Raw genomic sequence first — 27,950 nt, forward strand, 5'->3', positions numbered from 1 at the left:
AGGAGGGAGGGAAGGAAGGAGGGAGGGAAGGAAGGAGGGATGGAAGGAAGGAAGGAAGGAGGGAGGGAGGGAGGGAAGGAAGGAAGGAAGGAAGGAGGGAGGGAGGGAAGGAGCGAAGGAAGGAAGGAAGGAGGGAGGGAAGGAAGGAAGGAGGGATGGAAGGAGGGAAGGGAGGAGGGAGGGAGGGAAGGAGGGATGGAAAGAGGGAAGGAAGGAGGGAGGGAAGGAAGGAAGGAAGGAAGGAAGGAAGGAAGGAAGGAGGGAAGGAGGGAGGGAAGGAAGGAAGGAAGGAGGGAGGGAGGGAAGGAGGGAGGGAAGGAAGGAAGGGAAGGAAGGAGGGATGGAAGGAAGGAGGGAGGGAGGGAAGCAAGGAAGGAAGGAGGGAAGGAAGGAGGGAAGAAAGGAGGGAAGGAGGGAAGGATGGAGGGATGGAAGGAGGGATGGAAGGAAGGAAGGAAGGAGGGAGGGAAGGAGGGAGGGAAGGAAGGAGGGAGGGAAGGAAGGAGGGATGGAAGGAAGGAAGGAAGGAGGGAGGGAGGGAGGGAAGGAAGGAAGGAAGGAAGGAGGGAGGGAGGGAAGGAGCGAAGGAAGGAAGGAAGGAGGGAGGGAAGGAAGGAAGGAGGGATGGAAGGAGGGAAGGGAGGAGGGAGGGAGGAAGGAGGGATGGAAAGAGGGAAGGAAGGAGGGAGGGAAGGAAGGAAGGAAGGAAGGAGGGAGGGAAGGAGGGAAGGAAGGAAGGAGGGAGGGAGGGAAGGAGGGAGGGAAGGAAGGAAGGGAAGGAAGGAGGGATGGAAGGAAGGAGGAGGGAGGGAAGCAAGGAAGGAAGGAGGGAAGGAAGGAGGGAAGAAAGGAGGGAAGGAGGGAAGGATGGAGGGATGGAAGGAGGGATGGAAGGAGGGATGGAAGGAAGGAAGGAAGGAAGGAGGGATGGAAGGAGGGAAGGAAGGAAGGAGGGAGGGAGGGAAGGAAGGAGGGATGGAAGGAGGGAAGGAAGGAAGGAAGGAGGGAAGGAAGGAAGGAAGGAAGAGGAAGGAAGGAAGGAGGGATGGAAGGAAGGAGGGAGGGAGGGAAGCAAGGAAGGAAGGAGGGAAGGAAGGAGGGATGGAAGGAGGGAAGGAAGGAAGGGAGGGAGGGAGGAAGGAAGGAAGGAAGGAAGGAAGGAAGGAAGGAAGGAAGGAAGGAAGGAAGGAAGGAAGGAAGGAAGGAAGGAAGGAAGGAAGGAGGAGAGAGCTGGAAAGAAAGCGACGTTAACATTAAATCCCTTCTCCAGGCTGCTGGCTGTCTTGACTTGGAGAAGTGATTTAAAGAGGCAACTGCCTTATCCAGGCTGACCAACAGGGCAGGGGGGCTTCAAGAGCCCCCTATAATGTGTGTGGCAGAGTCACAGCTGGCTCCCGAGCCACATTTTGGCTACCTCATATGTCATGTAAGATGCGGTTCTATTTTTGGAAGCAAAATGACTTTCTCTTGCTACCATTGGAGTCGGATCGTTTTTGTCATTTGTCTGAACAGCTTTTCCCCCTTAGCCGGGAAGCAGGGGTTCTACGTACAGCTTCGGTGCTTCCAAAGCAAATAATTCTTTAAACCTTTTAACCTGATCGCATCCTTGCAGTCTCCCTTCTTTCACCCACATGCCTCTCTTACTCTTTCCACCCTTCGGCTTTTGGATATGTCTTTGTCCTCCCCAATCGGTACTTCCAAAAACATTTTCTCAAGACTGTGTTTTGTTTGTTCAAGGAAACCCTCCGGTCTGGTAACTTAAACTGTCTCAGATTCCCCAAAGGAAACTACTAAATGCAGGAAAGGCCAAATGTTATCGGTTCCGATGGCCACAGTTCTCACTGTACGTACCAGTTGATGGGGTGTATCGGCTTTGTACCGGCAGCAGAGCAGAAAAGAGAACACAGGGACCAAATTTGTCCTTTGTATTCTGGAACGCTGTTTAGTACTTGAGCACCTGGGGTCATTCAGGCTCCTCTTCAGGCCATGAGCACCGCTCCAAACCGGGAGGATGGAAATAGAGTCTAGGATTGCCAGACCCCAGGTGGGGCAGGGTAAAGGTACAAAAACCTCCGCGAGACCCAGCCTCAACAATAAAGGAATTTAAGTGTGATTTACAAAAATCCTTACAATCAAAATAAACATATCAAAAGTGAAATTAATCTCATTTTAAAGTGACAGAACACTGACCACGCCTGTGCCCAGAGTACTCAGTTTCCCCAAAGAGCCAGTTTGGTGTAGTGGTTAAATATGCGGGAGAACCGAGTTGGATTCCCCACTCCTCCACTTGCACCTGCTGGAATGGCCTTGGGTCAGCCATAGCTCTGGCAGAGGTTGTCCTTGAAAGGGCAGCTGCTGTGAGAGCCCTCCAGCCCCACCCACCTCACAGGGTGTCTGCTGTGGGGGAGGAAGGTAAAGGAGATTGTGAGCCGCTCTGAGACTCTTCGGAGTGGAGGGCGGGATATAAATCCAATATCTTCATCTACCTCACAGGGTGTCTGTTGTTGGAGGGGGGGGAGGAAGGTAAAGGAGATTGTGATCCGCTCTGAGGCTCTTCGGAGTGGAGGGCGGGATATAAATCCAATATCTTCATCCACCTCACAGGGTGCCTGTTGTGGGGGAGGGAGATAAAGGAGATTGTGAGCCGTTCTGAGACTCTTCAGAGTGGAGGGTGGGATATAAATCCAATATCTTCATCTACCTCACAGGGTGTGTGTTTTGGGGGAGGAAGGTAAAGGAGATTGTGAGCTGCTCTGAGACTCTTCGGAGTGGAGGGCGGGATATAAATCCAATATCTTCTTCTTCATCATCTTCTACTCATGTCTCTGAACATGATGTTTCTCAAACTGTGGTGAAAAGGGTCGATATTCAAAACGGAGAACAACGCTCCAATCTTTTTTGATGAACAGATGAGTAGAACGATGTCATGCAGCAAGGCATCCGAGCGCGACAGAGTTGCGCTGTTCTCTCTGTTTCCCATCGGGCCTCAACGAGTGGCACAAACAATTATAAATTTTGAACATCATCCATAAAAATACAATAATGTATTACAGCATGATGGGCCAAGGCGTGGTCAGTGTTCTGTCACCTTATAATGAGATTAATTTGACTTTTGATGTGTCGCTTTTGATTATAAGAATTTTTGTAAATTGCACTTAACATTTCTTTATTGTTGAGGCTGGGTCTCGCCGACGTTTTTGTACCTTTACCCTGCTCCATATATCCGCATTTCTCTGTTGTGTCGCAAAATCCCCAGGTGGGGGCAGGGGATCCCCCGGTTTGGAGGTCTTCCCCCCTCTTCAGGGTCATGAGAAAGCCGATCAAGGGGAGGGAAATGTCTGCTAGGAACTCTATTTTTCCCTATGGAGACTTATTCCCATAGGAAATAATGGAGAATTGATCCACGGGTATCTGGGGCTCTGGGAAGGATATTTTGAACAAATGAACATATGAAGCTGCCTTCTACTGAATCAGACCCTTGGTCCATCAAAGTCAGTACTGTCTACTGATCTCAGAGAGGCCTGAGAGGAACAGAACAGAGCAGAGCAGCTCTGATAAGCTGAGACAGCTGGAGAAGTTGCTAAGAATTTCTGCGTTTTGAAAGACTTCATTCTGAGGCTTGGGTGACTGCTGAAAAGGCTGAGTTGTGATAGCTGGGGAACTGCTGTACGTTTGGGTGAGTGGGCTAAAGGTGAAAGTGATTGATTGATTGATTGATTGAGAGTAATTGTTGATGATTGCTTAGGAGTGGTCTGCTCCACCCTCTTTGCATTTTAAGCTGCGCCTTGCCAAAGGCTGAGCACATCTCAGAGAGGCCTGAGAGGAACAGAACAGAGCAGAGCAGCTCTGATAAGCTGAGACAGCTGGAGAAGTTGCTAAGAATTTCTGCGTTTTGAAAGACTTCATTCTGAGGCTTGGGTGACTGCTGAAAAGGCTGAGTTGTGATAGCTGGGGAACTGCTGTACGTTTGGGTGAGTGGGCTAAAGGTGAAAGTGATTGATTGATTGATTGAGAGTAATTGTTGATGATTGCTTAGGAGTGGTCTGCTCCACCCTCTTTGCATTTTAAGCTGCGCCTTGCCAAAGGCTGAGCACATCTCAGAGAGGCCTGAGAGGAACAGAACAGAGCAGAGCAGCTCTGATAAGCTGAGACAGCTGGAGAAGTTGCTAAGAATTTCTGCGTTTTGAAAGACTTCATTCTGAGGCTTGGGTGACTGCTGAAAAGGCTGAGTTGTGATAGCTGGGGAACTGCTGTACGTTTGGGTGAGTGGGCTAAAGGTGAAAGTGATTGATTGATTGATTGATTGAGAGTAATTGTTGATGATTGCTTAGGAGTGGTCTGCTCCACCCTCTTTGCATTTTAAGCTGCGCCTTGCCAAAGGCGCGAGCCTTTGGCGCGAGCCGAAGGGCGAGAGCTAAAGGGCTCTTGGCCTGTGGGCTTCCTAAGGACCAGGAACCCAGATCCCTGATTTCCTTGTTCTCCCAATAAGGTAAGTTGACCTTCCAGAAGGGGAGCCACGTAAACAACAGCATTTAAAGAGGACTGTATATTTAATATATATATCATGAAGGTAGAATGCCAGCAGGGGGGTGGGGGCTTTCCAGTGTTTTGCACTGAGTGTCACATGTATGACTATCTGCCCACAGGACAGAAGTCTTGGGTGTGTGCTCGATGCAAGGAGCTCCTGGTCCTCAGGGAACGAGTTCGTACCCTTGAGGCCAAGGTGACTGCCCTGGAGAAGCGGAGACGGTCAGTTAGGCAATTGGGGAAGACTCTTGGGGGCGTATTAGATGAGCCCCACTCTGAATGTGGCAGCCCCGTTGCTGCCAGAGAGCGTGAGGGTCTAGAGGGAACAGGGCACCTTGCTGAGGATAAGGGGAATGCGCCCTCAGAAGGGACCTCTTCTTCGGTTGGTGAGCGGGTATCCTTTCGCGCCAAGGAACCATCCCTGGGCAGGGGGAGAGGGGGGGTCTTGGTAGTTGGTGATTCGATCCTTAGGCAAGTAGACAGCCGGGTGGCGAAACCGCGTATTGACCGTATGGTGACTTGCCTGCCTGGTGCGAAGGTAGCGGACATTACGCGTGTAGTAGATAGGCTGATAGACAGTGCTGGGGAGGAGCCTGTGGTCATGGTGCATGTTGGCACCAACGATGTGGGGAAATGCAGTCGTGAGGTCCTGGAGGAGAAATTTAGGCTGCTAGGTGGGAGACTTAAGGCCAGGACCTCCAAGGTGGCCTTCTCGGAAGTGCTACCTGTTCCACGTGCAGGGCAGGAGAGACAGGCGCAAATTAGAAGTCTCAATGTGTGGATGAGACGATGGTGTAAGGAGGAAGGGTTTAAGTTTGTTAGGCACTGGGATGCTTTCTGGAACAAGCCGGAGCTGTACAAAAGAGACGGTCTCCACTTGTCTCCGGATGGAACCAGGCTGCTGGCGCTTAAAATCAAAAAGGTGGCAGAGCAGTTTTTAAACTAAATCTTGGGGGAAAGCCGACAGGAGATGGAATGTCTCTGGTTCGGGAGGACTCGTCTCAAAGAGATGAAGGGTTGGCTTCTATTTTTCTACCGAGTAACGGATCAGAGTTGTCCACTGTGATGGTGACAAACAGTATGGACTGTCTGCTAGAGTCTCGAGGTGGCAGGAGAGAGGTGGCGAGCCTAGCTTGCTTGGGAAATTATAAATGTTTGTATGCAAATGCTAGAAGTGTCCGAAGTAAAATTGGTGAATTGGAATGTTTAGTGTTGGGAGAAAACATAGACATTGTGGGAATTTCAGAAACTTGGTGGAATGAGGAGAATCAGTGGGACACGGTGATTCCTGGATATAAGTTATATCGGAAGGATAGGGAGGGAAGGGTTGGAGGTGGGGTGGCTCTGTATGTCAGAGAGGATATACGGTCCAGTAAGACTGAGGTCAGAGAATTAGATTCCCTTTTAGAAATGCTTTGGGTTGAAATAGAGGGCCCAAAAGGAAATTTAACTATGGGAGTTTGTTATCGCCCACCAAATCAAAAGAGAGAGGACGATTATAATATGATGGAGGGATTAAAGATAGCGGCTAAACGTAAAAACTGTGTCATAATAGGTGATTTTAACTACCCGCAGATTGATTGGGTCAATATGTGTTCTGGTCGAGAGAAAGAGATTGAGTTTCTTGATGCTCTCAATGACTGTGCTATGGAGCAGATGGTCTCAGAACCTACCAGGGGTGGGGCGATCCTGGATCTGGTCCTAAGTAATGCCCAAGACTTGGTGAGAGACGTAAAAGTGATTGCGCCGCTTGGGAACAGTGACCATAATGTTATTGATTTCACCATTTGTACAAATAGGGAGTTGCCCAAAAAGACCGCCACAACCACATTTAACTTTAAAAGGGGTAAATTCTCTGAGATGAGGAGGCATGTGAGGAGGAAACTGAAAGGAAAGGTAAATACGGTCATAACCCTTGGGGAAGCTTGGAGACTATTTAAAACTATAATCCTAGAAGCTCAGATAAAATACATACCACAAGTTAGGAAAGGCACAAACAGGTATAAGAAGAGGCCAGCATGGTTAACAAACAAAGTAATGGAAGCTGTAAAAGGTAAGAAGGACTCCTTTAAGCGGTGAAAAACCAGTCCAAGTGAGATTAATAAAAGGGAACACAGGCAGTGGCAAATCAAATGCAAGACTGTGATCAGGCAGGCAAAAAGGGACTATGAGGAGCATATTGCAAAAAACATAAAGACCAACAATAAAAATTTCTTCAAATATATTAGAAGTAGGAAACCAGCTAGGGAAGCAGTGGGGCCCTTGGATGACCATGGGGTAAAAGGATTACTGAAGGAGGATGGGGAAATGGCTGAGAAGCTGAATGCATTTTTTGCCTCCGTCTTCACCGTGGAAGATGAGAAGTGTTTGCCCGCCCCAGAACCACTAATATTGGAAGGGGTGTTGAAAGACCTGAGTCAGATTGAGGTGACAAAAGAGGAGGTCCTACAACTAATAGACAAATTAAAAACTAATAAGTCACCGGGTCCGGATGGCATACATCCAAGAGTTCTGAAAGAACTCAAAGTTGAACTTGTGGATCTTCTAACAAAAATCTGTAATCTTTCATTGAAATCTGCCTCCGTTCCTGAGGACTGGAAGGTAGCAAATGTCACCCCCATCTTTAAAAAGGGTTCCAGAGGAGATCCGGGAAATTACAGGCCAGTCAGTCTGACTTCAATACCGGGAAAGTTGGTAGAAACCATTATCAAGGACAGAATGAGTAGGCACATTGATGAACACAGGTTATTGAGGAAGACTCAGCATGGGTTCTGCAAGGGAAGATCTTGCCTCACTAACCTGTTACATTTCTTTGAGGGGGTGAACAAACATGTGGACAAAGGAGACCCGATAGATGTTGTTTACCTTGACTTCCAGAAAGCTTTTGATAAAGTTCCTCATCAAAGGCTCCTTAGAAAGCTTGAGAGTCATGGAGTAAAAGGACAGGTCCTCTTGTGGATCAAAAACTGGCTGAGTAATAGGAAGCAGAGAGTGAGTATAAATGGGCAGTCTTCGCAGTGGAGGACAGTAAGCAGTGGGGTGCCGCAGGGCTCGGTACTGGGTCCCATCCTCTTTAACTTGTTCATAAATGATTTAGAGTTGGGAGTGAGGAGTGAAGTGGCCAAATTTGCGGACGACACTAAATTGTTCAGGGTGGTGAGAACCAGAGAGGATTGTGAGGAACTCCAAAGGGATCTGTTGAGGCTGGATGAGTGGGCGTCAACATGGCAGATGCGGTTCAATGTGGCCAAGTGCAAAGTAATGCACATTGGGGCCAAGAATCCCAGCTACAAATACAAGTTGATGGGGTGTGAACTGGCAGAGACAGACCAAGAGAGAGATCTTGGGGTCATGGTAGATAATTCACTGAAAATGTCAAGACAGTGTGCGTTTGCAATAAAAAAGGCCAACGCCATGCTGGGAATTATTAGGAAGGGAATTGAAAACAAATCAGCCAGTATCATAATGCCTCTGTATAAATCGATGGTGCGGTCTCATTTGGAGTACTGTGTGCAGTTCTGGTCGCCGCACCTCAAAAAGGATATTATAGCATTGGAGAAAGTTCAGAAAAGGGCAACTAAAATGATTAAAGGGCTGGAACACCTTCCCTATGAAGAAAGGTTGAAACGCTTAGGGCTCTTTAGCTTGGAGAAACGTCGACTGAGGGGTGACATGATAGAAGTTTACAAGATAATGCATGGGATGGAGAAAGTAGAGAAAGAAGTACTTTTCTCCCTTTCTCACAATACAAGAACTCGTGGGCATTCGATGAAATTGCTGAGCAGACAGGTTAAAACGGATAAAAGGAAGTACTTCTTCACCCAAAGGGTGATTAACATGTGGAATTCACTGCCACAGGAGGTGGTGGCGTCCACAAGCATAGCCACCTTCAAGAAGGGGTTAGATAAAAATATGGAGCAGAGGTCCATCAGTGGCTATTAGCCACAGTGTGTGTGTGTGTGTGTATATATATATATATATGTATTTGGCCGCTGTGTGACACAGAATGTTGGACTGGATGGGCCATTGGCCTGATCTAACATGGCTTCTCTTATGTTCTTATGTTCTACTCAGACTGGTAGCAGCTCTCCAGGGTCTCAAGCTGAGGCTTTTATTTATTCCGTAATTTATTCCGTAATTTTCACACCAATTTGCCTGGACCCTTTTGAGTTGGAGATGCCGGAGATTGAACCTGGGACCTTCTGCTTGCCAAGCAGATGCTCTACCACTGAGCCACCATCCCTCCCCTTAGACATATGAACATATGAAGCTGCCTTCTACTGAATCAGACCCTCGGTCCATCAAAGTCAATATTGTCTACTCAGACTGGCAGCGGCTCTCCAGGGTCTCAAGCTGAGGTTTTTCCCACATATTTGCCTGGACCCTTTTTTGGAGGTGCCAGGGATTGAACCTGGGACCGTCTGCTTACCAAGCAGATGCTCTACCACTGAGCCACTGTCCCTCCCCTGCTCTCCAGGGTCTCAAGCTGAGGTTTTTCACACCTATTTGCCTGGACCCTTTTTAGTTGGAGATGCCGGAGATTGAACCTGGGACCTTCTGCTTGCCAAGCAGATGCTCTACCACTGAGCCACCATCCCTCCCCTTAGACATATGAACATATGAAGCTGCCTTCTACTGAATCAGACCCTCAGTCCATCAAAGTCAGTATTGTCTACTCAGACTGGCAGCGGCTCTCCAGGGTCTCAGGCTGAGGTTTTTCCCACTTATTTGCCTGGACCCTTTTTTGAAGGTGCCAGGGATTGAACCTGGGACCGTCTGCTTACCAAGCAGATGCTCTACCGCTTTTCGAGATTTTCGAGGTAGAGGCACCAATTCTTCAGTACAGCATCCCAAAAATGCACCCCAAGTATCAAAATGATTGAACCAGGGAGTACAATTCTATGAGCCCCCAAGGAAGGTGACCCTATCCTTCATTATTTCCTACGGAAGGAAGGCGTTTAAAAAGGTGTGCGGTCCCTTTAAACGTGATGGCCAGAACTCCCTTTGAAGTTCAATCGTGCTTGTCGCTCCTCTGCTTCTCGCTCCACCCCCAAAGTCTCCTGGCTCCACCCCCGAAGTCCCCAGATATTTCTTGAATTGGACTTGGCAACCCTAAAAATAGACCTAGCTGAACCCAGCTTCAGTAACCCATGCACTCCATCAACCCTTGAACTTTGGCCTTGCGCCCCGTTTCGTTCCTGCGACCAATAGCTTCATCCTTGACAAACCTTCAGAAGCTGAAGCTTTGCCAGCCGCTGCAGCTCCACGCGGGGAAAAGGTGCACCCTTTGATCTGCTCCCCCAAATCTATTCAGAACGCAGATTCCTTCCTTTCTTTCTTTTTTTTAAACAATCATACAAAGCAGGCGATGCCTTGTAGTTCTGCCCTCTTTCTCCACAAGGAAAGATGAAAGAGCAACATGTTTGCAAAAGAGAGGTTTTTAAATTTCCATATAAGCACATTGAAGCCTAAAATGGCACACAGCTGCTGAAAGTGAAGAGTAGGGTTGCCAAATCCAATTCAAGAAATATCTGGGGATTTGGGGGGTGGAGGAGACTTTAGGGGTGGGGCCAGGAGACATTGGGGCGGAGCCAGGAACAAGGGTGTGACAAGCGGAATTGAACTCCATGGGAGTTCCAGCCATCACATTTAAAGGGACAGCACACCTTTTTAAAATGCCTTCCTTCCATAGAAAATAATGAAAGATAGGGGCACCTTCTTTTGGGGCTTGTAGAACTGGACCCCCGGGTCCAATCCTTTTGAAACTTGGGGGGTATTTGGGGGAGAGGCACTACATGCTATACTGAAAATTTGGCACCTCTACCTCAAAAAACAGCCCCCCCAGAGCCCCCGATACCTGCAGATCAATTCCCCATCATTCCCTATGGGAATCGTTCATGGAGGTGCATAATGGCTGTGGGGGTGGGGCTTCCCGCGCCGGCCAGCTGGCTGGAGGAGGGAGGAAGCCTGTAAAACCGTGGGATCCCCCGCTGGGACCTGGGGATTGGGAAGCCTAGTGAAGAGTTGGGCAGCTTTTCGTACCAGCGGGCATGGCGTCCTTTGGAATACACTGGTAGGGTTAGCAGTAGGGTTGCCAGGGCTAGTTCCCGAGCCACAGTTTGGCCACCCCTGTTCTCTAGTCTCCGAGCTGCACAATGATGCAGTAAATGGAGTTTGATATGCCCCACTCAAGTAGGGTTGCCAATCCCCAGGTGGGGGCAGGGGATCCCCCGGTTTGGAGGCCCTCCCCCCCCCCGCTTCAGGGTCGTCAGAAAGCGTGGGAGGGGAATGTCTGCTGGGAACTCTGTTATTCCCTATGGAGATTTATTCCGATAGAAAATCGTGGAGAATTGATCTGCAGGTATCTGGGGCTCTGGGGGGGCTGTTTTTTGGGGTAGAGGCACCGAATTTTCAGTATAGCATCTAGTGCCTCTCCCCAAAATACCCCCCCCCCCCCAAGTTTCAAAAAGATTGGACCAGGGGGTCCAATTCTACGAGCCCCAAAAGAAGGTGCCCCTATCCTTCATTATTTCCTATGGAAGGAAGGCATTGAAAAGGTGTGCCGTCCCTTTAGACGTGACGGCTAGAACTACCTTTGGAGTTCAATTATGCTTGTCACAGCCTTGATCTTGGCTCCACCCCAATGTCTCCTGGCTCCACCCCCAAAGTCTCCTGGTTCCACCCCCAAAGTCCCCAGATATTTCTTGAAGTGGACTTGGCAACCCTACATTCAAGGGTCTTCTTCTGCTCATGTACACACACACACACACATACATGACACTCACAACATACCGGAGAGCAGTATTTCTTGATACACTTCGCTGGGTTCTTATGCTTTTGGCAACCGGTGCGACACGACACCTCAAGAAACACAGCAGCCTGATTCTAGAACAAAAGCACAAAGAAAGGAATTGGCTTCCCTTCGGCTAAAAAGAAGGCCACGTTCAGTAAGAAGAGAAGGTGAGTAATTTCGAATCCAAAGAGATGAAAGGGCATGTAGAAATGTAACTGTGTTCATCTCTTATATCATAAATCATGTCTCTTCTGGGAACAAAGCACAAAACAGAGAGAATTCTTGGCTAGGATCAGGTAAGTATTTATTATTTTTCCTTCTTTCCTTTATACCCAACCTTTCTGCCCTGCAGAGATTCAGAGGCTTACGTGTTATTTTCGCAACAACCCTGTGAGAGAGGTGAGGCTGAGAGGGTGTGATTGGCCCACGCTCGCCCAGTGAGCTTCCAGGGCAGGAGTGGGGATTCGAACCTGAGTCCTCGAGATGCAATCAATACCCAATCTGTGGAGTCTTGCGAGCAGAAATTCTACTTTGTGAGGGACTGGCCTTGACGTTCTGAGCTGCTGCAGAAATGAGCTTGCTCATTTCCCAAAAGACATAAAATACATAAAATAAGTAAAATATATATGAGTCGAGTTTTAGCCAAATTAAATAATTAAAACAAATAAAATGTGGTCATTCCAGAACCATTCTCTGTCGTATTTCCATGGCCTGTTGGAGAAATCTAGCCACCATTAAAGTTACCTCAGCGCAAGGGGCAGCTAGAAGCTATTCCTGTGAGAACGGGAACCACAGCGAGATAAGAAGGGCCTAACTATACTGTGGGAATGGAGAAAGAAAGAATGGAGCATTGGAGAAAGTCCAGAAAAGGGCAACTAGAATGATTAAAGGGCTGGAGCACTTTCCCTATGAAGAAAGGTTGAAACGCTTGGGACTCTTTAGCTTGGAGAAACGTCGACTGCGGGCTGACATGATAGAGGTTTACAAGATAATGCATGGGATGGAGAAAGTAGAGAAAGAAGTACTTTTCTCCCTTTCTCACAATACAAGAACTCGTGGGCATTCGATGAAATTGCTGAGCAGACAGGTTAGAACGGATAGGAGGAAGTACTTCTTCACCCAAAGGGTGATTAACATGTGGAATTCACTGCCACAGGAGGTGGTGGCAGCCACAAGCATAGCCACCTTCAAGAAGGGTTTAGATAAAAATATGGAACACAGGTCCATCAGTGGCTATTAGCCACAGTGTGTGTGTATATATAATTTTTTTTGCCACTGTGTGACACAGAGTGTTGGACTGGATGGGCCGTTGGCCTGATCCAACATGGCTTCTCTTATGTTCATGTAAGATGGGGTTCTATTTTTGGAAGTAAGATTTCTTTCTCTTGCCACCGTTGGAGTCAGATCACCTTTGTCATTTGTTTGAACAGCTTTTTCCCCTTAACCGGGTAACGTGAAGGATTGGGGATTCTGTGTAAAGCTTCTGTACTTCCAAGCCAAATAATTATTTAAAACTTTTAACCACATCTCAATAACCCACCCTTACAGACTCCCTTCTTTCACCCACATCCCTCTCTTACCCTTTCCATCCTTCGAATATTGGATATATCTTTCAAGGTGCCGTTGGGTATTATTCTGCTCTGTGCTTTGCCAGGCTGGTGACCTAGAGTTACCTTGCATTGCTGCTTATCCTGCTATCTCAGGGGTGGCTAATGGTAGCTTTCCAGATGTTTTTTGCCTACAACTCCCATCAGCCCCAGCCATTGGCCATGCTGGCTGGGGCTGATGGGAGTTGTAGGCAAAAAACATCTGGAGAGCTACCGTGGGCCACCCCTGTGCTGTCTCATATGTAACACTCATAAATATCTTCTGCCTAGGTCTGAGTACTCAAGGTCAAAGGCCTATGTTATTAGAGATATGCTTGCACCTGCTTAAGGGGGCCTGGGAAGAACTCTGCGGGGAGGGACTGGGCGCGTGAAATGTGTAATGGTCATCCTACAGCAGGGGTGTCGAACTTATTTTGTTATGAGGGCCGAATCTGAAATAAATGAGACCTTTTGGGGCCGGGCTGTGTTGGATTGGGCTCTGGATGTTCCAATTTAGAACACCCTATTCTCTGAATCTCAGAGTCTCCAAGCAGTCACAATCTCCTTTACTTCCCCCCCCCCAATAACAGACACCCTATGAGGTGGGTGGGGCTATCACAGGAACTGCCCTTTCAAGGACAACCTCTGCCAGAGCTATGGCTGACCCAAGGCCATTCCAGCAGGTGCAAGTAGAGGAGTGGGGAATCAAACCCAGTTCTCCCAGATGAGAGAGCTGTGGCTGACCCAAGGCCGTTCCAGCAGCTGCAAGTGGAGGAGTGGGGAATCCAACCCGGTTCTCCCAGATAAGAGAGCTCTGGCTGACCCAAGGCCATCCCAGCAGCTGCAAGTGGAGAAGTGGGGAATCCAACCCGGTTCTCCCAGATAAGAGAGCTATGGCTGACCCAAGGCCCTTCCAGCAGCTGCAAGTGGAGAAGTGGGGAATCCAACCCGGTTCTCCCAGATAAGAGAGCTATGGCTGACCCAAGGCCCTTCCAGCAGCTGCAAGTGGAGAAGTGGGGAATCCAACCCGGTTCTCCCAGATAAGAGAGCTATGGCTGACCCAAGGCCATTCCAGCAGGTGCAGGTGGAGGAGTGGGGAAACAAACCCGGTTTTCCCAGATAAGAGTCCGCACACTTAACCACTACACCAAACTGGACATCAAAATATCGGTGGTTTGCCATTGCCTGCCCCCTTGTAGCTATAGGCCTAGTCACCCCTGGTTAGAGCTTGGATAGAAAGAGGAGGAGGAGGAGAAGAATTGGATTTATACCACACCCTCCACTCTGAATCTCAAAGTCTCAAAGCAGCTTACAATCTCCTTTACTTCATCCCTCCCACAACAGACACCCTGTGAGGTGGGTGAGGCTGAGAGAGCTCTGACAGAAGCTACCCTTTCAAGGACAGCTCGCTATGGCTCACCCAAAGCCATTCCAGCGGGTGCAAGTGGAGGAGTGGGGAATCAAACCCGGTTCTCCCGGATAAGAGTCCGCGCACTTAACCACTACGCCAAACTGGCTCTCTACACCAACTGGACAGAAGGATTCACCCTCTAGGTGTTATCTGAAGAAGCGAGCAGTGACTCACAAAAACACCTACCCTGCCACAAGTTGTGTTAGTCAGTTAGGTCCCACAGGACTCTTGCTCTTTGCTTCATTTTGGGGCTCTTTGTATAAGCAATTTTAAAAATCGTTTCCTCCCTGTCCTCCCCATTTTATTAACCAAAACGAGCAATAGCACACACAATGATCCTGCCAATCCTTTATTGCAAAACCAAGCGAACCCAACGCTAGAATTCTTGCTCTAGTAGTATAGGTTTTATTTTGCAGAAGGTTTCTCTCCTCTGCTGGCTTCCGACGCACACTGCAGCATCGTTGACCCACAACTCTGTAGCCTAAAACTGCACTCCGTAGCCTAAAACTGCACTCTCGTCGTCCTCACAACCGGACATCTTCTCATTCTTGGTCACACAGAGAGTCCAGCACGCAGCCCTCTGAAACAAGAAGAAAACACGTCACAGACACCAAACGAGACCACATTGCAGGTGACAAAGTTTTGATTTCTCGGAAGCAGAAGATGTGAGAGACGCTAGCCTGAATCAGCCGCAGAGGCAAACTTTCAAACCTGAATGATCGATCGTGAAGTTGCCTTACACTGAATCGGAATGTCGGTCCAGCAAGATCAGAGTTGGGGCACTTAACCACTGCACCAATCTGATGCAACCCTTCCTGCTCTCCTTCTCACAATCTGGCTAAGTTCGCAGAATCAGCATAGCCATCCAACCCTCTGCTTTGAAACGTCCAAAGGAAGAGAGCCCCCCACCTCCTGAGTGATGCGGGACTTATACCTCCCCCCGGTACCCGATAACCCAAACAGTCACAGACAAACAATGCAGATAAACTTCATTTCCCTCGACTCCAGGCAGACAGAAGACGTAAGAACATTCAGAAGGCAAAACGCAAGGTATCAGCATATATATATAATTTTTTTTTGGCCACTGTGTGACACAGAGTGCTGGAGTGGATGGGCCATTGGCCTGATCCAACATGGCTTCTCTTATGTTCTTATGTGACACAGAGTGCTGGACTGGATGGGCCATTGACTTGATCCAACATGGCTTCTCTTATGTTCTTAAGTGACACAGAGTGTTGGACTGGATGGGCCATTGGCCTGATCCAACATGGCTTCTCTTATGTTCTTATGTGACACAGAGTGTTGGACTGGAGGGGCCACTGGCCTGATCCAACAGGGCTTCTCTTATGTTCTTCTGTGACACAGAGTGCTGGACTGGATGGGCCATTGGCCTGATCCAACATGGCTTCTCTTATGTTCTTATGTGACACAGAGTGTTGGACTGGAGGGGCCACTGGCCTGATCCAACATGGCTTCTCTTATGTTCTTCTGTGACACAGAGTGCTGGACTGGATGGGCCATTGGCCTGATCCAACAGGGCTTCTCTTATGTTCTTCTGTGACACAGAGTGCTGGACTGGATGGGCCATTGGCCTGATCCAACATGGCTTCTCTTATGTTCTTATGTGACACAGAGTGTTGGACTGGAGGGGCCACTGGCCTGATCCAACATGGCTTCTCTTATGTTCTTCTGTGACACAGAGTGCTGGACTGGATGGGCCATTGGCCTGATCCAACATGGCTTCTCTTATGCTCTTAGCAGTTGAATTACGCATAGTAATAATCAAATGGACGTTACACATGCTCCCACAGCTCCCAACCCTCCTTATGATCTCATACCTGTTAAACAGAGAGTTACCTCATACCCTGGAATATAAAGTTGAGCAGTAAGCTATTATTTGATGTTTTAAAGCAGCAAAGTCTGTTTCCTCTCTTAGGTTGCTCAGCAGCAGAAGAAGAAGATATTGGATTTATATCCCGCCCTCCACTCCCAAGAGTCTCAGAGCGGCTCACAATCTCCTTTACCTTCCCCCCCCCCCCCACAACAGACACCCTGGGAGGTAGATGAAGATATTGGATTTATATCCCGCCCTCCACCCCGAAGAGTCAGAGCGGCTCACAATCTCCTTTACCTCCCCCCCCCCAAAACAGACACCCTATGAGGTAGATGAAGATATTGGATTTATATCCCGCCCTCCACTCCGAAGAGTCTCAGAGTGGCTCACAATCTCCTTTACCTTCCCCCTCCCTCCCCAACAGACACCCTGTGAGGTAGATGAAGATATTGGATTTATATCCCGCCCTCCACTCCGAAGAGTCTCAGAGCGGCTCACAATCTCCTTTACCTTCCTCCCCCACAACAGACACCCTGTGAGGTGGGTGGGGCTGGAGAGGGCTCTCACAGCAGCTGCCCTTTCAAGGACAACCTCTGCCAGAACTATGGCTGACCCAAGGCCATTCCAGCAGGTGCCAGTGCAGAAGTGGGGAATCAAACCCGGTTCTCCCAGATAAGAGTCTGCGCACTTAACCACTACACCAAACCGGCTCTCTCACAATTAACTTCCCTTCCTCCTCCACAACAGACACTCTGTGAGTTGGGTGGGGCTGGAGAGGGCTCTCACAGCAGCTGCCCTTTCAAGGACAACCTCTGCCAGAGCTATGGCTGACCCAAGGCCATTCCAGCAGTTGCAAGTGGAGGAGTGGGGAATCAAACCCGGTTCTCCCAGATAAAAGTCCGCACACTTAACCACTTACACCAAACTGTCTCTGTCTCTGCAGAGCTGTCCCAGATTCTAAGTCCCAATTAGTGTGGCGTAATCTAACACAGAGGCAGTCTAGCTACACTCTGGTCCAGATCAGCAGCATGAGCCAAAAAATCCACAGCTTGTATAGGCTGTAGTGACCTCATACACACAGCTGCTTGTGTCATTCATCAGTAAAGAATTTTGCAGCCAAATAAACAATAATACAACAAAAAAGCAAGTTTGTGGTGTTTGTGTCTTTTAGCATGTTGCATTAGAAATATGTTACTTTACCTTTAAGAGGCTTGTGCAATGGCCGCTGTAAATGAGATGTCTGCCTTTTTAAACATGTTAGTTGCACCATTAGGGTGCACAAGAAGCCACATACTGAGCTGCAGCTGATGTGAAATTGCTGCTGGAGACGCTCTGCGTCCCTCTTTTTTGAAAATTGTGTAAAGAATCTACATAATTGAATCAATATGCAAGTCTGATATATTTTTTCACTGGGAGAGGGTTGGTGGTGTCTGAAGGTCCTTCTGATATTTTTGTATAAGATTTTCTTTTGTTAGTGGTCCCAGGTCTGATGGAGACTGGAAAGAAACAAGTATTTAATCGATTGGCTTGTCACCACACTGCTTTGGGACTTGAATGTACATGTTTTGGACGTTTGGGCTGGTTTCTATATATTTCTTAGTAAATTGGTCGCTAGCTTGTATTTTTTGTTGTGTTATCCATTACAGTGACCTCTCTCGGATTGTATTCTAAATAAACAATAATGGCTGGGAACGCCTCAGGCGACCATTTCCCTACTCCTAGTTGCTGGGTTTATGCCAATAGAATACAAACCGAGAGAGGTCACTATAATGGATAACACAACAAAAAATGCAAGCTAGTGACCAATTTACTAAGAAGTATATAGAAACCGAATCGGCTCCGAATCGTGGGTTTTATACCGTTATCACCTGCGACTCCCTGAGTGCTTTCATCAGCGCTGCCTTCGCACCATCCTCAACATCCACTGGAGTGACTTTGTGACCAACACTGAAGTCCTCAAGAGGGCGGAGGTTACAAGCATCGAGGCACTGCTGTTGAAGACACAGCTGCGCTGGGCAGGGCATATTTCTAGGATGGAAAACCACCGCCTTCCCAAGATTGCCCTGTATGGCGAACTCTCCACCGGCCACCGAAATAGAGGGGCACCAAAGAAGAGGTACACGGACTCCTTGAAGAAATCCCTTGGCACCTGTCGCATCAACCATCACCAGTGGTCTGACCTAGCCTCAGATCGCAAAGCATGGAGGCACACCATCCACCAGGCTGTCTCTTCCTTTGAGAACGCACGCATAGCTGGTCTTGAGGACAAAAGGAGATTGAGGAAGAATCGCACTGCTACAGCACCAACCCCAAATCAGACTTTTCCCTGCAGCCACTGTGGCCGGATCTGCCTGTCCTGCATTGGTCTTGTCAGCCACCAGCGAGCCTGCAGCAGACGAGGACTACTGCACCCTTCTTAAATCTTCGTTCGCGAAGTCAAGCCGAGAGAGAGAGAGAGAGATAGAAACCAGTCCAAATGTCCAAAACATGTACTTTAAAGTCCCAAAGTAGTGTGGTGACAAGCCAATCGATTAAGTACTTGTTTCTTTCCAGTCTTCATCAGACCTGGGACCAATATTAATTCAATGATATAGATTCTTTACACAATTTTTAAAAAAGGGAACGCAGAGCATCTCCAGCAGCAATTTCACATCGGCTACAGCTCAGTATGTGGTTTCTTGCGGTTTATGCCAATGGCTGCCTGCCCCCTTCATCTCGTTTCCTGTCATAGTAGTTGACCTTATACCTAGTAACCTACTTTTTAACCTTTAGATAGTGTAGTGCTATGGTTCTGAAAGACTGAGACACTGAGCCCTCATTTTGGGGCTCTCTGTCAGGAAGTTCTTCCTCACGTTGAGCCAGAAACTCTTTTGATTTAATTTCAACCCGTTCGGTTCTGGTCCAGCCTTCCGGGACCACAGAAAACAACTCCTCTATAAGACAGCCCTTCAAGTATTTGAAAATAGGAGTAGTTTCAAGCACTTGAAATTGGGAGGGTTTAAAAAAAACCATGAAGTGACAAATGACATTTGGACATGAACAGATATCATTTAAAAATACCTGGAACATAAGAACATAAGAGAAGCCCTGGTGGATCAGGCCAATGGCCCATCCAGTCCAACATTCTGTGTCTCATAAGAACATAAGAGAAGCCATGTTGGATCAGGCCAATGGCCCATCCAATCCAGCACTCTGTGTCTCGTAAGAACATAAGAGAAGCCATGCTGGATCAGGCCAATGGCCCATCCAGTCCAACACTCTGTATCTCATAAGAACATAAGAGAAGCCATGTTGGATCAGGCCAATGGCCCATCCAATCCAGCACTCTGTGTCTCGTAAGAACACAAGAGAAGCCATGCTGGATCAGGCCAGTGGCCCTTCCATCCAACACTCTGTGTCACATAAGAACATAAGAGACGCCATGTTGGATCAGGGCAATGGCCCATCCAGTCCAACACTCTGTGTCTCATAAGAACATAAGAGAAGCCATGTTGGATCCAGCCAATGGCCCATTCAGTCCAACACTCTGTGTCACACAGTGGCCAATATATGTGTGTGAGTATACACACACACATACATATATATATATATATATACTGTGACTAATAGCCACTGATGGACCTCTGCTCCATATTTTTATCCAATCCCCTCTTGAAGCTGGCTTTGCTTGTAGCCACCACCACCTCCTGTGGCAGTGAATTCCACATGTTAATCACCCTTTGTGTGAAGAAGTACTTCCTTTTATCCGTTGTAACCTGACTGCTCAACAATTTCATTGAATGCCCATGAGTTCTTGTATTTTGAGAAAGGGAGAAAAGTACTTCTTTCTCTACTTTCTCCATCCCATGCATAATCTTGTAAACCTCTCTCATGTCACCCCGCAGTCAACGTTTCTCCAAGCTAAAGAGCCCCAAGCATTTTAACCTTTCTTCATAGGGAAAGTGTTCCAAACCTTTAATCATTCTAGTTGCTCTTTTCTGCACTTTTTCCAATGCTATAATATCCTTTTTGAGGTGCAGTGACCAGAATTACACACAGTATTCCAAATGAGACCGCACCATCGATTTATACAGGGGCATTATGATACCGGCTAATTTGTTTTTCAATTCCCTTCCTAATAATTCCCAGCATGGCATTGGCCTTTTTTATTGCAATCGCACACTGTCTTGACATTTTCAGTGAGTTATCTTACCACGACCCCAAGATCTCTCTCTTGGTCAGTCTCTGCCAGTTCACACCCCATCAACTTGTATTTGTAGCTGGGATTCTTGGCCCAATGTGCATTACTTTGCACTTGGCCACAATGAACCTCATCTGCCCACATTGACGCCCACTCACCCAGTGGAAACACCTTGTAGCTGTAATAATAAAATATATTACAATATTTTCCAAATCTCCTGTTAGTGTAACAATAATCATCTTGGAATACATCACAAAAGTGACTGAAACAACAACATTGGGAGACATTGGGCACAGTGAGAGGGCTTCTAGCCGCACTGATGGACCTCCTGATGGCACCTGAGTTTTTTGGCATTGTGCTACAGAGTGTTGGACTGGATGGGCCATTGGCCTGATCCAACATGGCTTCTCTTATGTTCTTATGTGACAGAGTGTTGGACTGGATGGGCCATTGGCCTGATCCAACATGGCTTCTCTTATGTTCTCTTATGTTCTTAACACATGACAAAATTCATGCACGAATCAGCCAGAACTGAGACCAGTTTTTAGAACAAGTTTTTGAGCATATTCCAACAACAAGACACATTCCAATAGCATGAACGTTATTTTAAAAAGAATGTTCTTATGCCCCAAAGGGAACAAGTCATATCGTTGAGCATTTCTGGATGAACCTTTTGGGGGCATCATAAAAGTTCTGCTTTTGTGAAGCATTTTCTAGTTTTCGTATGTGCTCTGCACACACCGTGATTCCGATAGTTTATATTTTAAAAACCTGGACAACAGAACAGAACAAGAACTTTCCAAAATATGCGCTGGGAAGCAGTGGTAGAATTCTAGCAAAAGCTCCTTTGCATATTAGGCCACACCCCCTCCCGATGTAGCCAATCCTCCAAGAGCTTACAAAAAAGAGCCTTGTAACCTCTTGGAGGATTGGCTACATCAGGGGGGTGTGGCCTAATATGCAAAGGAGCTCCTGCTAGAATTCCACCCCTGGTGGGAAGTAAGGAGAAACCAGCCAAATGGCCATCCGGGTGGACCAGGATCTCACCATGGTTGCAGCAGATCCCCGATGAGGCGCAGGTCCCCCGTTGTTTCCGCACGGCTTCTTCCCAGACTCGCAAGGGGTCGGCAGGAAATTCTCTTCCTGGCATCTCAGAGTCTCTGCGGTGCAAAGTAGCAGCCCAGGTCTTCTCCGCAGCAGATGTTGGGTCCAAAGCAATGGCCCCTGTTTCTCGGACCGCAGGAGATGCACTGCGTGGAGGGGGGAGGATACAAAAGGAGAGAGAGGGTCGGCAGGTCTGTGTTGAAAAATAGCTGGAGACTTTGGGGGTGGAGCTGGAGATGGGCGGGGTTTGGGGAGGGGAGGGGCCTCAGCATGGGCCATTGGCCTGATCCAACATGGCTTCTCTTATGTTCTCTTATGTTCTTAACATGTGACCAATGCCATAGACTCCACCCTTCAAAGCGGCCATTTTCCTCCAAGGAGCTGATCTCTACCAGCTAGAAACAGGGTTGCCAATTCCCAGGTGAGGGCGGAGGATCCTCCGCTTCAGAAAGTACGGGGGGGGGGGGGGAATGTCTGCTAGGCACTCCATTATCTCCTATGGAGACCAATTCCGATAGGGTATAATGGAGAATTGATCTGCGAGTACCTGGGGCTTGGTAGGGGGGGCTGTTTTTTTTTTTAGGTAGAGGCGCCAAATTTTCAACATAGCATCCAGTGCCTCCCTTCAAAACGCCCTTCGAGTTTAAAAAAGATTGGACCAGGGGGTCCAATTCTATGAGCCCCCAAAATACGGTGCTCCATCCTTCATTATTTCCAAACGGAGAGAAGGCATTTAAAAGGTGTGTGGTCCCTTTAAATGTGATGGCCAGAACTCCCTTTGGAGTTCAATGATGCTTGTCACAACCTTGCTGCTGCTCCACCTCCAAAGTCTCCTGGCTCCACCCCCAAAGTTCCCAGATATTTCTTGAACTGGACTTGGCAACCCCAGCTGAAGACCAGTTGTAAAACAGGAGAGCTCCAGGCCCCAGTTCAGGGTTGCCAATTCTGACACAAGAAATATCTGGGACTTTGGGGGTGGAGCCAGGAGTAAGGCTGTGGCAAGCACAAATGAACTCCACAGGGAGTTCTGACCATCCCATTTAAAAGGGACTGCACACCTTTTAAATTCCTTCCCTCTCTTGGAAATAATGAAGGATAGGGGCACCTTCTTTGGGGGCTCATAGAATTGGACTCCTTGGTCCAATCTTTTTGTAACTTGGGGATTATTTTGAGGAGAGTTGCCAGATGCTATGCTGAAAATGTGGAGCCTCTACCTCAAAAAGCAACTCCCCTAGAACTCCCAGATCAATTCTCCATTATACCCTTTGGGATAGAAGAAGAAGATGAAGATATTGGATTTATATCCCGCCCTCCACTCCGAAGAGTCTCAGAGCGGCTCACAATCTCCTTTCCCTTCCCCCCCCACACAACAGACATCCTGTGAGGTGGATGAAGATATTGGATTTATATCCCGCCCTCCACTCCAAAGAGTCTCAGAGCGGCTCACAATCTCCTTTACCTTCCTCCCCCACAACAGACGCCCTGTGAGGTAGATGAAGATATTGGATTTATATCCCGCCCTCCACTCCGAAGAGTCTCAGAGCGGCTCACGATCTCCTTTACCTTCCTCCCCCACAACAGACGCCCTGTGAGGTAGATGAAGATGTTGGATTTATATCCCGCCCTCCACTCCGAAGAGTCTCAGAGCGGCTCACAATCTCCTTTACCTTCCTCCCCCACAACAGACACCCTGTGAGGTAGATGAAGATATTGGATTTATATCCCGCCCTCCACTCCAAAGAGTCTCAGAGTGGCTCACAATCTCCTTTACCTTCCTCCCCCCACAACAGGCACCCTGTGAGGTAGATGAAGATATTGGATTTATATCGCATCCTCCACTCCAAAGAGTCTTAGAGCGGCTCACAATCTCCTTTACCTTCCTCCCCCACAACAGACACCCTGTGAGGTAGATGAAGATATTGGATTTATATCCCGCCCTCACTCCAAAGAGTCTCAGAGTGGCTCACAATCTCCTTTACCTTCCTCCCCCACAACAGACACCCTATGAGGTGGGTGGGGCTGAGAGGGCTCTCACAGCAGCTGCCCTTTCAAGGACAACCTCTGGCAGAGCTATGGCTGACCCAAGGCCATGCTAGCAGGTGCAAGCGGAGGAGTGGGGGAATGAAACCCCGGTTCTCCCAGATAAGAGTCCGCACACTTAACCACTACACCAAACTGGCTCTCCATAGGGAATAATGGAGTGCCCAGCAGACATTTCCTGCCCATCCCCCCCCCGCACTTTTTGATGAGCCTGAAGTACGGAAGGGCCTCCAAACTGGGGGGGTCCCCCTGTCCTCACCTGGGGATTGGCAGTCGTACCTCAGCTGGAGGCTGACACCTGTCACAAACTCATGGTCCTCAGTACCCCCACGACTTACCTTCCTGACTTCCACATCCAGGGTGGAGCGTTTCCCTCCAATGGGGCAGTTCTGGATGTAGCAGGCCGAGAGAGAGAGCCAGGAAGGAGAACACGCAAAAGGCCAGCGTGTTATAAGACATGGTCCCGGTTGACACCAGTTGGTTCTTTGGGGAACAAACAATGGAATCGGTCTTCAGGGTTTCGCCTCCATGGTCTCGGCTATATATACCGGCCGACCCGCCTTCTTCACCATTCCGTCATTCTCATTACGCATTTCTCTTAAAAAACACAAGGTATTGCTTTTCACGCCCCGGGGCCTCATCTAATAATCCAAGGTCGAAGATGTGAGGTCAGCCAGCTAGGAGCGATTTTCTCTCTCATCCCTCCACCTCCCCAACTTTACAGAAGACGTAGAAAAGGCCAAGAATTCTCCTTAATTGAAAGTGTCATTGAAGCCGCTGGAATTCATGGGGCAAATATAACCTCTTTGGGTATTCCAGAAATAGCTGATAAGAGCTAGTTTGAAGTCTCCGCACAGGTCCCAGGCCGCATTTTGGGCAGGAGATCCTGGAGTGGAGCTCTGGAACGTCTGGATTTATTGTGCTTTCTTTCTTCCCCCTCCCCCCCCCTCAAAAAAACCTTGCTTCTGGCCTCCATTGTTCAAACCCCTTGTGAGAATTTTGCTGAACTCTGAGATTGTACAATTTTCTAATTTTTCACCACACAAAAAATGGGGGAGGGATGGTGGCTCAGTGGTAGAGCATCTGCTTGGTGAGCAGAAGGTCCCAGATTCAATCCCCGGCATCTCAACTAAAAAGGGTCCAGGCAAGTAGGCGTGAAAAACCTCAGCTTGAGACCCTGGAGAGCCGCTGCCAGTCTGAGTAGACAATACTGACTTTGATGGACCACGGGTCTGATTCAGTAAAAGGCAGCTTCATATGTTCATGGGGAGGGATGGTGGCTCAGTGGTAGAGCATCTGCTTGGTAAGCAGGAGGTCCCAGGTTCAATCCCCGGCATCTCCAACTAAAAAGGCATGAAAAACCTCCGCTTGAGACCCTGAGAGCCGCTGCCAGTCTGAATAGACAGTACTGACTTTGATGGGCCGGGGGTCTGATTCAGAAGAAGGCAGCTTCATATGTTCATATGTAAAACATAGAAAGCAGACAGATGGAATTTTCCTCATGCCACTTGGCCACATAGGAGAAAGTGATTTTAAAAAGCATGATGGGAGAAAGGTTGGATTATGACAATTATATTTCAAGAAGCATTTTAAGGGCAGATGCTGAGCGTATAATTTAGTATGCCTTTTTGGTGATGTCAAGGGTGTGTGGCATATGCAAATGCAGGGGTGGAATTCCAGCAGGAGCTCCTTTGCATATTAGGCCACACCTCCCTGATGTAACCAATTGATATCCAGGAAGACACCCCTGTACTTATTCCCAAACCATGCACCCCTGGAATGTGATATTGCAATGTAAATTAACATGACACAGCAGTGCCCATTTGAATTGGAATGGTCTCTCTGGCACATAAGGGAGAAAAATCCAATACCTTCTTAGCCCAAGGCAGGCTACAGTGTGATTCTGGTTCACAAGCCAGACAAACATGGTGGTCAGCTGAAAGGTTGAGAAGCATCCATCTTTCTGCTCCTGGGAATGAAGAGTTCCAGGCCCAGAGAGACTAGTGGGCAGAGCTATAAAAATTCCTTCACTCTTTTGGCAACCTTTAAAGTCCTGTTATCAAAGCATAAAGAGATAAGAATTACCAGGAAACCTCCAACACAAATAATGGCTTGTCTGTTATTCTTCAGTACAGCATCTAGTGCCTCTCCCCAAAATATCCCCCAAGTTTCAAAATGATTGAACCAGGGGGTCCAATTCTATGAGCCCCAAAAGAAGGTGCCCCTATCCTTCATTATTTCCTATGGAAGGGAGGCAATGAAAAGGGTGTGCCGACCCTTTAAATGTGACAGCCAGAACTCCCTTTAGAGTTCAATTATGCTTGTCACAGCCTTGATCTTGGCTCCACCCCTAATGTCTCCAGGCTCCACCCCCAAAGTCCCCAGATATTTCTTAAATTGGACTTGGCAACCCTATATCCCGCCCTCCCCAAACGGGCTCAGGGCGGCTGGCAACAGTCACAATTCGATGACAGATTCACATTATAACAATAAAACATTACTAAAACATTAAAATATTAAAACCGTTTAAATACAGTTCAGATGGCATTCTGTCTGTTTTGAATTGATTTGTGATGATATTGTGGGGTAGATATTTTAAGCATATTTTAAGTTTTACACACACACACACACACACACACAGAGTATATATAGATTAGTGTTCTTTATAAAATTTATATCTCTTAGGGTTGCCAAGTCCAATTCAAGAAATATCTGGAGACTTTGGGGTGGAACCAGGAGACTTTGGGGGTGGAGCCAGGAGACATTAGGGGTGGAGCCAAGATCAAGGCTGTGACAAGCATAATTGAACTCCAAAGGGAGTTCTGGCCATCAGATTTAAAGGGACGGCACACCTTTTCAATTCCTTCCTTCCATAGGAAATAATGAAGGATAGGGGCACCTTCTTTTGGGGCTCATAGAATTGGACCCCCTGGTCCAATCTTTTTGAAACCTGGGGGATATTTTGGGGTGAGGCACTAGATGCTATACTGAAAATTTGGTGACTCTAACCCAAAAAACAGCCTCCCCAGAGCCCCAGATATCCGCAGATCAATTCTCCATGATTTTCTATGGGAATAAATCTCCATAGGGAATAATAGAGTTCCCAGCAGACATTTCCCTCCCCTCCCCCCGCTTTCTGATGACCCTGAAGCGGGGGGGAGGGTCTCCAAACCGGGGGACCTGGGGATTGGCAATCCCCGACCTGGGGATTGGCAACTCTAATATCTCTGCTACCTAATTTTAAAAAGGTACACACATGGCCCAGCCCAACATGGCTCAGCCTAACCCAACGTGGCCCGGCCCAACCCGACATAGCCCAGCCCAGCAAGGTCTCATTTATGTCAGATCTGGCCCTCATGACAAATGAGTTTGACACCCCTGGTCTAAAGCGCTTTGTTGAAATGCCAGTCATTCCAAAAAGGGGCAAAGGCTACTTGCTAGACCACCGTTCAATGGCTGATGGCGAATTAGCGAAGTCAAAGGTGGGAAGGTGGGTTATGAGACTAAACCCATTCGGCGTTATTAGGAACCTTGTGTCCTCATCCAAAGGGGCGAGTTTCTAAAAGAGGCGGATGAGTTTAAAAGATGTTAAAAGCACCTCCATTTAGTTCTTAAAAGCCTGCCTGAACGATACGTCTTACAGGCCCTGCAGAATTGTGATAAATCCCGCAGGGCCCTGGCCTCTTCAGGGAGGGCCTTTCAGAAGGTAGGCGCAGCCACAGAAAAGGCTCTTGACCTTGTGGTGGTCGAATGGGCATCCTTCAGCCGGGGGATCTTTAACAGATTTAACGAGCTTGATTGTAGTGCTCTCTGGGGCTCGTGTGGGGAAAGGCGGTCTCGAAGGTAGGCAGGTCCCAAGCCATATAGGGCTTTAAAAGTCATAACCAGCACTTTGAACCGGGCTCCGAACACAGGGGGAAACATGAAACGGCTGGGCACAAGTTGCTTCGTGTGCTGGTCAGCCAATGGAGAAAATAGAGGCTTTGCTCTGTCGCTCCCGTGCGATTGAGCAAGCCTGGCAAAGCAAGCTGAGATGCAGAAAGAAGCAAGAGAGAGAGAGAGAGAGAGAGAGAAGGAAGCAAATGACAGTGAGTTGCTCACACAGGCCTAATAGGTGCTCTCTGGGGGCCTGATCCAGCCCTTGGGCCGCATGTTTGACACCCCTGCTCTAAACTTTATACCCTGCAAATCTTGTTGGACTCAAATCTAACTGATGTCTCTTTGTTACTGAAGCTCTGTTGAGCTATGCATAGCCATGCAACTGACATTTGAAGAAGGTCAGGAGATAATGAACGCTTCTTCTCCCAGGATACAAAGGCAGTGATTAACGTAAATGGGTAATATATCAACCAGACAGGAATAATTTCTGTGCCCCTAAACCTAACACTCCCTGCCCCTACCTGGTCTTAGAGCTAATAAACTCATCCGGCTCTTTTAGGAAACTCACCCCTTTGGATGAGGACACGAGGTTCCTA

At 48.1% G+C, this 27,950-nt stretch overlaps 1 protein-coding gene across 1 annotated transcript in view; it reads right to left on the reverse strand.

The window, feature by feature from the left end:
• The window catches only part of OXT (oxytocin/neurophysin I prepropeptide), a 38,609-nt gene extending 14,675 nt beyond the window's left edge, over positions 1-23,934 (reverse strand). The window contains 5 exon segments of the mRNA XM_060247251.1: positions 21,379-21,415; positions 21,418-21,500; positions 21,503-21,581; positions 23,814-23,882; positions 23,884-23,934. Of these exon segments, the coding sequence (XP_060103234.1) occupies positions 21,379-21,415; positions 21,418-21,500; positions 21,503-21,581; positions 23,814-23,882; positions 23,884-23,934 (319 nt within the window).
• Between the last annotated feature and the right edge of the window lie 4,016 nt (positions 23,935-27,950).

Source organism: Heteronotia binoei, chromosome 9, assembly GCF_032191835.1.
Source record: "Heteronotia binoei isolate CCM8104 ecotype False Entrance Well chromosome 9, APGP_CSIRO_Hbin_v1, whole genome shotgun sequence".
In the NCBI taxonomy this organism is placed as follows: domain Eukaryota; kingdom Metazoa; phylum Chordata; class Lepidosauria; order Squamata; family Gekkonidae; genus Heteronotia; species Heteronotia binoei.